At 35.1% G+C, this 10,785-nt stretch overlaps 1 protein-coding gene across 1 annotated transcript in view; it reads right to left on the bottom strand.

Moving 5' to 3' along the window:
* LOC105368147 (uncharacterized) overlaps positions 1-10,785 on the bottom strand; it is a 41,289-nt gene that overhangs the window by 5,298 nt on the left and 25,206 nt on the right. Inside the window, exons 6-10 of the mRNA XM_011507086.1 lie at positions 8,997-9,200; positions 8,471-8,665; positions 6,881-7,405; positions 5,122-5,371; positions 1,874-2,297 (exon numbers count right to left, since the gene is read on the bottom strand). Of these exons, the coding sequence (XP_011505388.1) occupies positions 1,874-2,297; positions 5,122-5,371; positions 6,881-7,405; positions 8,471-8,665; positions 8,997-9,200 (1,598 nt within the window). The remainder of the gene's footprint in view (positions 1-1,873; positions 2,298-5,121; positions 5,372-6,880; positions 7,406-8,470; positions 8,666-8,996; positions 9,201-10,785) is intronic.

A 10,785-nucleotide genomic window follows, 5' to 3' on the forward strand; every position in this document is an offset into this window, starting at 1 on the left:
CCCCCCCCCCGCCCCCGCCTCTTCCCCCATTCTTTTGCAATATTGGAATATTATTATTGGTAATTTGTTTGCCATCAAATATATTTTACTATCAAATTATTGTTCTCCCCGAGGATTTCATCGCGTAATACTGTGATTTGAGTATTCATAAATCTACAGGCTTACAAAATTAAATATATGAAGTGTATTAAAAATTGAAATGTACGTGCATAATAAATTGCAAATCTAAAAGATAATAAAAATACACACAATATACAATTATTATATTTAATATATAAATTGAAAATTTAAAGCTACCTTATTATTAATTTAATGACAAATAACGAGAAATTATTAGGCTTGTTTAGTTGGGCCATTCTTTTGGTAAAATTATTCATGAATGTTGATAGAAATATCATTGTACATACGCACGTATGAGCCATTCATCATTAAATTTGCTTCCCAATATTACTTTCCGCTCTCGTACGTACGCGATTTGATCTATTTTTAATCGGTTACATTTCAAGGTAGAAAAATCATTTTATAATAATCAAAAATGTATTTTAAGCCTAAAGGATAATAGCAAATGGTATTATTAGCATACTTGCAGTTAAGATTTATTATTAAAATAATTACGTATACTGATAAAATAATTAGATATATTGATCGAAAACACGTTCCTGACGTTCGTTTTTTTGTTTTTTTTTGTTTTTCTTTTTGAGTTCCTACTATGCTTTCAGATTGTAAAAAAATATTGGCCAAATTTGAATAATAATTTTGCTTTTATGTTTGCACCGTAGACCATGACTATTATGATTTGTCTATATAAATAATATGTTCTGCTTGTTTCGTGAAACATGAGAATATAATAATATTACTACGTACACCTGCATTATAACATATATTTTTAAATGTTTATTTGAATGTAACAGTACAAACATTATTGATTTTACATAGAATTCGAGTTGCATTACATCTGCATTATAATTTAATTAAATATAAATATCCATGAAAATTGTAACTATCAGATTTGAGAAAAAGCAATATTGGCTTTATAAAATGCTGTAAATTTGAATCATCTATAACATTTTATGTTTAAACGTATATTTATTTATATTATGATGATTATGATGATTATGATGTAATTTCAATAAAGGTCGAGAAAATTGAATCAAAGAGGCAGCAAATGACATAACAAAATTTTATTCGTACAAATATTACCTTCGCAAACATCAGATGTAAATTAAATTAATATTTTATTTTATTTTATTTATTTATTTATTTATTTATTTATTTATTTATTTATTCATTTATTTATTTTATTTTTTTTTTCATACGACAATGATGCATTTATCGGTTTTAGTTGAATTGCCAAATGAGACAGCATAGGTATAATACTGAAATTCAAATATCTACGAGAATATATTCGATACTTTTATTTTATATTGACGAGACTTTGTTTCCATATCCCGATAAGGCAACAGCCTAGCTATTAGATTTCTACAATTTACAAGTCTTATACACGCCGCGATAAACATTAATCCAATAAGATTTATCAATTGCTGGCAGCATTATATTAAAACCTTTCGCGCGAGCTTGGCAATTTTCAATTGTACACGCGGATTCATAAACGAGAGAATAATATTATTTGTTGCTGGCTTTGGTAAAGCGATTTGTCGAAGCTTATCGGAAATTCAGAATAAGTCTCGATAAACATTTCGCTCGAAATAACAGTATGCCAAAGTGCTCCTCTTGTGCTTATTAAGCACGTGCCTCGGCTGCAAAATCGATGGGGGTTGGTTATGCGTCAGGGCATCGGTGAAATATTCAAGTCCGCGCAATGCCCCCCGAGGAGATGAAAAATTGACGCGGATAGAGCTTACGAGGAACTCACCTGGAATTCTCAATCCTGAAGCTGAGGGACTGGCAGCTGTTCGGTCGCTGCCTCTTGCCGATCCTCAGGCTTCCGGGTCTCTCGAGCTCCGACCGGCAGCCGTCGCAGGCGCAACGATCCTCGTCGGCGGTGCTCGGCTCGGCCGCGTCCGTCAGGCTCTGTAGCTCCTCGGGCGTGACGAGGGTAAAGCGCCGACGGTTGTTTTTGAGGATGGACTTGAGGCAGAAGTAAGTGCTCCTGGAATTGGGAAGGCGCTTGACCGCCTCCGCGATCGGATTCACCGTTACCCGGCTGCTCGAGCCCTGCTGCTTGTCCGGCTCCGTCGGCCCTCGCTTGGGGATCGCCCCCGTGCTCCTTCCCTGCTGCCGATTATCGTTCTCGACCTCGACTCTGCTTGGGATCGATCGGGCGCTCAACGGGTTCTCTGCGAGATTACCAACATATTAATGGACGTGGCTAGATACGGCGAATTACGAAGTGTTCGTGAAAGAAATTCGTGAAGCTCTTATTATTCTGTTGGTGGCCCATGATTTTTTCTACCATTTTCTCCCTCGAATAATGCATTACCGCGTTATTAAAGGGGGATAAGATTATTCGAAGATTCAGCGAGATTTTCGAATTTTGATAGTGAGGTACAATGCTCGTGGTCGATATAGGATGGCGATGCTCATGCTAAGCAGTAAATTAAAAATCCATTAGTGCTCTAGATATGTTTTTAATATAGCCTCAAGTATAATATAATGAAACGTGCCGTATTATCTAAGATAATTCTCTTAGTAGATAATAATTCTGTGCATTAGAGATTTTCTTATTATTTTCAATTTTTGTCAATAAGAATTTATATCTCTCAATATGAAAATTACGTATTTCGCTGCTTCGTTATTTTGAATTATTATTCTGCCACTCTGCAGATCAATATGTACACAAACACAAACACAAACACACACACACACACACACACAAACACGCGCGATTTCTAAATATAATTAAATAATTTTTTTATGAAACACGCTTTTTAAAATATCTATACATTTATTCTTTCGTTGCATTTATCGCGTATGAAATTCAATGTATATTTATGAATTACATTCAATTTTCGAATTTAAATTAATATTATCGCGTGCATTATTATATTATCATATTGTCTGCAATTATTTCGTCAATATTATTCTTTAAAAAAAAAAAAAAAAAAAAAAAAAAACACGAATTCATTATTATTTTTATTACCATTTGTTGAGAAAATATTTGCAGGTAAGCAATTTCACATCATTCGTAAGGATTTTTTACTATCGAATAATTTCGTCAAAGTAAATATCTTCAATATTCGACTGCGAAAAGTGTATATATTTTCGTTTGCAAACTAAAGTGCAAAATACAATCTCTACTGAGCGACGATCGTCAATAATCCACCTCAACGTGGCAAAGATGTCGTGCTTTTACAATCGATTTACCCTTAGAGTCTTATTTTTTCCGTCTCCGTCGGCCTTTAGAAAATAGGTATTATATTTTTGTCTTATTGTATCGTGATTTGTCAAGCCTCTCTTTGTATTTTATATTATCTTTTTTTTTTATTATCTACACGCGATTGGCATACTTTCAACCGTCGAATTTTCAAAATGCATATTCTAACGAAGCGTTTCATCATTACACAAGTACCAAATTTTATTGCATTTCCTTTTCAATTTATGCATTATCAATTTTAAAACTAACAGTTCATAGGTGAAAAATAAAAGAAGCATATTATTTTAGTCATTTCATTTCAGGTAAATAATATTTTGTTAGCCTTGAAAGTTTCAAATTAAGAATTCCAATTTGAAATATAAGAAATGACTATCGAAGTGTTTCTGTGTACAGAAAATGCTATTGCAACAGTAATATTACTTTATATTTCTTCTAGAAGAACATCGACTTTCAGTAAAAGTTGAAAATCCTATATCTTTAGAAGAAGTTCCGAGTATGTATTAGATTACAGTGACATTCATGAATACATATTTAAAATTTCTTTTAAATTTTCAAGATTTTCATGAATTTCTGAATAATAATATAGTATTAATTAAAACGTAGAATGAAAAATTTAATATTTCATATTTATATTTATGAATTATGTTTTTTTTTTTTTTGGAATATCTCAAATCTAAAATGTTTTGTTAAGTAATTTTATATTTCAAATATATTTTAAGCTTATATTTCAAATATATTTGCATAAAATGTATTATCTATCGATTAAATTGTTTGCAGCAGATTTCATTAAACTTAAGTCATATTACAATCGATTTTTGCATTAAGTAATTTGTGTATAATGGATAATTTATAATAAGTAAATTACTTTTACAGCCATAGGAAATATTGTTTAAGAATATATTAATTTGCTTAAATTAGTTTACCTCGATATGAGATAAATTCTCTTGACTTTAATCTTTTATATTATGATGCAACTTTGAAATAAAATATGTATGTATGTAAAATTGTTGCGTATAATATTAAGAAATTTAATAATTAAACAAATAAATTTTTGTTTCTGTTATAAATATATTTAATATTTAATTTAATTTCATTAATTTCTTTTACGAAGTAATAAAAACGTTTTTTTTTCTTCTTTTTTCTTTTTTTTTTTTTTTTTGTTAACAAATTACAGTTTTACTATCATACTCCATAAACAAATTGTTAATGATAAAAAGCGAAATACTCTTACGCCTTTAGTTAAATGAGCGCGAAAAAGTTATTGGATGCGTAATAAAAGGTAACGATGATTTTTCAAATCGTATCGGCACTTATTGGTTCTAACGATCAAATTTTATTACAGGATCTTCGATTATCGCTATAGGAGCTATCATGCGTTTTATGGGATATAAAAGAGCGTATGTTTTTTTTTTTTTTTTTTTTTTTTGCAAATAGGCGAGTGAGTTTACAGTTTTGGATGCGCTGGAAAAGCTGCAATAAATATTGAGATTTTATGGAGTGAAATTAGGGAAGGGGGGGGGGTAATTTTCGTTAGTACGTGCAAGCAATTTCGATTAAAAGTCCACTCGATAATAAAAAGGACATTGGAAGTTGATTTTTTAAAATTCTTCCCCATCAAACTTGGAAGAATAGAATAATTATCTCATTTACTTGCAAATAAATCATAGAAAGGCTTGGACGTCCGTAATCAATAAATACGGTCGTCCTCCCCACTATAATTATCATTGAAGCGAGCCGTCCGAGAAATAGCGATGAGCCAAGGACACCCCAGTAAAATCGAATCTCACCAGTCTCCTCGTTCTCGACGATGCTCTCCAAGCTACGTCCGTTGCCTCGGGTGAAACTCCAGCTGGCCAACATTTCGGCACTATGCCTTAGGTCGGGCTCGGAGTAGTCGCGGGTGATCGCGCAACGTCGCCTTCGGTGCTGCAAATCGGTCGTCGCCTCCTGGGGGCCACGGCGCTCCGCATCGTTCAGGCAGCTCTCGCAAATGCGCGCGCAGCCTCTGCTCGGCGCCGTCGGCCGGTGCTGGGAGATCTGCCGGTGAATTCGCATTATGGCGAGCAGTCCTTGATTTTGCACCGGATTAGGGAAGGGACGGGGGACTACGGCGACTTGTTCGCAAATTCGACGGACACTCGCCGCGGGCTTGATGCTGGGAAGTTTTAAGTTTTAATTTTGAAGTTCGACAGCGGTAGGGAGCGAGCGCGAGCGAGCGTGAAAATCGAGTTTCCTTTTGTAATTTGAATTCTCGTTGCGCATTCCAGCGGGCACGATTGAATTATTTTAACGCTTGTAATCTCTGGCCGGAATTGGCGCATTAATGCTCCAATTAGTAATCCAAGCTTATAATCAGTGAACAAGATTGTTCTCATTCCTTGGGATGGTTATATCAAAAGCCGTTAATTTTATTATACATAAGGTATAATGTGAGTGTGTATGATTTTATGATAATCAGTGGTGATGTGCATCCATTAAGCTTCTTTGCAATCGTGTGCCAATCATTTTGACATTTATCTCTCATTGAATATTCAATGTCGATAATTGAAATGAGTGTTTGCTTTTTCCTTTATACATACAATATCAAAGCCACCACAACAATCCAAACGTAGTTTCGAAATATCTTTTATATCTTTTATTAATTAATTCGTTATTATGAACTACTTTATATAGCTTTTATATTTAGAGGTATTCTGCGAATGCAATAAAATCGCATAAAAAATTTTCCAATTTGAATTGCTCCGTACACTTTATTTATTGTTGTTATTATAGAATGCTTCTTCTGCGCGTGACAGTATGCGATTGTCGTAAAGACACTTAATATATAAAAAAAAGTGATAAAGTAAAATTCATCGTAATAGTTGCCGGAATTATTATGTATAATTGGCAATGTATTTTGAAAGAAGGACAGTGCAATGCATTATTGCGCCATATATTCAATGAAAATTTAAATATCTCTCGATGGAAATTAAAGTACAGCAACGCAAATTAATGAAAAAATACAATCATAATAACTTTATAAAAAAAATTAGATTGATTGAATCCTTTAAAAGTTGCGATTAAACATAGATAGTGAAAATTTTTAAAATAGTGAGTAAATTATGGAAAGTGATTTAATGGCGGTGAAAGAAGTTAGTAATTTGATTTGTCCAGTCTGATTAAAGTTCTTTGGTATTTAAAAGCTCCTTCTTTTATTATTCTATTGAAGGAAATTCTCCGAAACGAGTTGGCAAATAGACTCTAAACATCAGCATAATTTGGAATATCCGAGTCTTCTTCAACGATAAAACTTTAAGAGGATCCTTCCGAGTCACAGACACACATCCCTTCCACCTTGTCTCTCTCACTCGCGCTCTCTCTCTCTCTCTCTCTCTCTCTCTATCTCTCTCTATCTCTCAAGTGCTATTGAGAGTTTGTAGTCGGAAAGAATCGAGTTCGTGATGCTCGGTGGATTCTTTCCAGCCCAATAAATTCCCACGAACGAAAGCCGCGTAACGAAGTGGAAGTCCGTAAGCCCGTTAATGTGTCTTCGGGAGTGGGCCTTACCGTGAGCCTCGGCCTCCGTGAGACCGCAGCGGCACTGGAAGCGCCCGCGACCTCATTCCCTTCCATCTCCTGCATCGCCGCCATCTCTACCTCCACCTCCTGCTCCTGCTCCTCCCCCTTATCCAGGGGACTCGGCCTCCAGGCGTCGTTCATTTGCAGGCTCTCGAGGGAGAGCAAGTCCTCGGGGCCCGTTCTCGCGTTCTCGGCCAGTCCATGACAGGGGCAGTCGCAAGCGATCGAGGATGGTTCCGAGAGCCTTTGCTGCTCGGCGAACGCCGGCTGGTGCTCAGCCGCGGCCCGCTCGTAAAGCAACGCCTCGGAGTAGCTCGGCACCATGTCCGACTCCCCCGGCTCGCTCGAGGTAGTCGCGCGGCTGCTGCCCGGGTGGACCGCGGGCTCCATGAGCAAGGCCTCGCTGTAGCTCGGGGCAAGCATGTAAGATCCCGGGGCGCTTAGTTGACTCGCCGACGTGTGTATTTGGATGTTGGTCGGCGTGTCGTAGTTCACGCCGAAAAGCTTCGTTACCTGCGGTCGTGGAGGGGGCCTTGCTTTTCAAACGTTAGGCTACACATTTGTGATCTTTGGCTCAAGCGGGACTTAGCGGGAGCGAATTATAGTTATGCGCATTACATTTGCGTTTTTCTTTCTAAACTTTTCGTCTAAACTTTTTACGATCGATTTGGAAAACTGCTCGAGCGTCTGCGATAATTTAACAGCTCATCTAATTTATCTAACGCGATGGTAATTAAACTATTAATGTAATCGGGTGTTGTGTATTTTTTTGCAAGTATATGTGCCGCGAAGCTTGCTGCTCTATTGTTTGAAAAGTTAAGCATCAGCTAGCCGCGACGAAGCGAGCTATTTACTTTAGTTAATAGTTATGCTTTTAGATAGCTGTATGTTAATCAACGCGCATAAAAATTTTAAAATGATGGTATTATACAACTATTAAAAGCTAGTTAAGTGATGAATTCAAGTTGTATAAAGTGACTATCGTTGTGGAAAGTGGATCCACAAGTTACAAACAACTACAATATACGATTGTGTGTACTTTTAATTTTAGTGTATTTGCAAAGCAAATAAATTATACGTCAGAAGATGGCTTCCTCGCGCAATATTTGGATAATATGTTAACAATATGTTAATTTATGATAATTTTCATACGATTATGCAAACAAGACCTTTTGCCCAATTAAAAACTATTATATGCTAAAATAAACGGAATACATTCGGAAAATTGTTATTTTAGCGCTACCGCGCACTTTTTCAGTTTTAAACTTAATTGTTATATGTTTATATATGTCATATGTTTACAAACCGTTGAGATACACATAAATAAACTCCCAATAATATACTCGATATTGTTTCTTAACAATCATAATAATAATAGCATTTTTACAGTGTTCTGTATACAATGAGCTGCAATTCTGAAAGCACTTATTTTCGAAAGCTTAAAGTTTGTGCTTTTAATAATTAGTAAACTAAGTGTATCCAATAGAAAATAAGAAAAATCCGAGCGTTAAAGTTATTGTTGTCATTATCCAAGAATTATTGTTCGGCAAAATAACGAAGATAGTCTCTGCACTGTACCTGATAGTCGACATATTGCGTATTACATTCGATGATAATTCTGAGTGGCCAACTAAGCAAGAGCGCACTAAGGCACCAGTAGACATAAGACCTAGTGAACCATGGATTTCCTAGGACCGCCACAAGGGTCATCGGACTGAAATTGCAGCCTAAATCCAAGCCCTCCCTCATTTCCATGTAATCGTCTCTAAATTCCTGCGTGTATTAATTTTATAATTAACGAGAATTTTTACCATATTTCAATGATTGATCATCATTGGCTGAAAAAGGCGGTTTAAACGAGATATTTTCATCGTTCGATATTATGTTTATAATGAATAATACAAATCATTATAAATGAATTTAAAATAAATTTCTTAAATACTTATTAATCAAATTATCGCATATTAAATAGCATTAGTATTTTCATTGATTAACATGTGTCACATGTTGTGTAATACGTTGCTTAATTAAATGAAACAATGTATTTTAATAAATAAAGCTTTAAATGATGTAGTTAGGTAGGTACTAAGGTGACATTAAAAACCTGTTCAGCGAAGAATCGCGATCTGGCCTCCTCGAATTCCGTGGCCGATCTAACGTTCGAAAAGGCAAAACCCTTGGATAATGTGATCTTGGTTATCGGTATTTTTGGATCTAGTATGAGTTCCTTGCTGATGTCCTTGGAGCCGCAGTAGTCATAGAAGTAGAAAGACGTCGCTGCGTGAGAGTTGACTCTTTCGTAATATACCTGTGTGGGTACCGAATAAAAAATATTTAAATTTTACTATTAAAATTAATGTAATTTTTTAACGATGTAACTGTAATTTTTAAATCACAAATTTACCATTAACATTAATTGCACGCTTAATTTCACCGAATAATTTATACTTATTTAAGATTTAAGTTAATTTGTTGGCATTTTCAATATATAAATAAATAAAAAATTTTGCAAACAAGCAGAAATTAGTATTGAATCTTTTAGCAATTGTTTAGCAAACATTAATATCTGCGTGTGAATTACATTATAAAAATAATCTTGATGTTGGTTCGAGTGTGAATAAATGTTATTGATCGATTAATAAATATGATTTCTCGAAATAAATTTCAACTTTATTGGATCAGAGTGTTGAAGTATTATGAAATAAAGATGTCACTACAGATCAGTTTGGAGATAACACAAATTTGTTTATGAAAGTGCAGAAAATACATTTGATAAAAAGGTTATGGTGACGCGTATTTGTGATGCGGTAGGGGGAGGGGTGGGGAGGGATGGGGAGGGGGGGGGAGAGGTAATATCGAGGCTTCTCGAAATTAAAATAATATGTTTTGCTGGAGGATAAGTGACGAGAAAATTCACGAAAACTCTAAGAGGCAGTAAAAATAATACGCGAGTATCGAGTATCGAGTATCCCTTGTATACAATTGATTACTATTCATATTCTTGATAAACTCGTCTACGTACATTAATAAAACAGCAGTTATTTCAAAAAGTTTAATTTTGCCAATCTTTTTATGATAATTTTTAAAATGTACTTTGATTCTTTATAAGATAAAGAAGAATACATTTGTGTATGTATCAGTTTTGGCCTCAGCCCGTTAGTTATAAAATCCCGTACGAAGAGCTGATACTGGCACACTTGTATTCCCTCACTATAAGAAATATTAACGAAGTTAATATTTGAATTATGTAGAAGAAAGATAAAGATATGCTGAAAATCTGAAGCATGTCTTATTTTATTTTGTAAGTAGAATAAATTTTTCAGTCAATAATGAACTTTTGATATTTTTCAGGAGCAAAGTACTTGGGAATCTTCTTTTATTACTTTTTAACGAGATAAATGTAAAGTCGTAGTTCTGATTATACAGCAGTTTTAATATTTAATAATTTTTTGTTGTTGTTGGAAAAGAGATAGCAAATTAGGCCTTAGCATAACCGGCCGATCAATATTGACGATAAATACAATCGAAGGCTTTAGCTGTATTTATAAATTCCATGTTCTGCATAAAAATTCTTTCAACCCATGAGCGCAAGCCCTAAGCAAAGAAACAATACGATTCCCGATAGCTTGTAAAGCTGCCTTACGACCAACGTCTCATCGAAAGTCGCTGATGCGATAAAAGTATGCACTCGAAACGAGTTCGCCCTAAAAGTGGATCCTTGGCTCTTCGGAATCGATCGATTCGTGCGCGCGCCCAACCAAACCCATATACGCACACATACGCACGCACGTACGAGAAAATATAGCCAAGCGAAGAGAGAGAGAGAGAGAGAGAGAGAGAGAGAGAGAGAGAGAGAGAGAAAATACGCGTGTGCGCGCGCGCGCGCATATCAA

This window comes from Ceratosolen solmsi, unplaced genomic scaffold, assembly GCF_000503995.2.
Source record: "Ceratosolen solmsi marchali unplaced genomic scaffold, CerSol_1.0 scaffold10, whole genome shotgun sequence".
In the NCBI taxonomy this organism is placed as follows: Eukaryota; Metazoa; Arthropoda; class Insecta; order Hymenoptera; family Agaonidae; genus Ceratosolen; species Ceratosolen solmsi.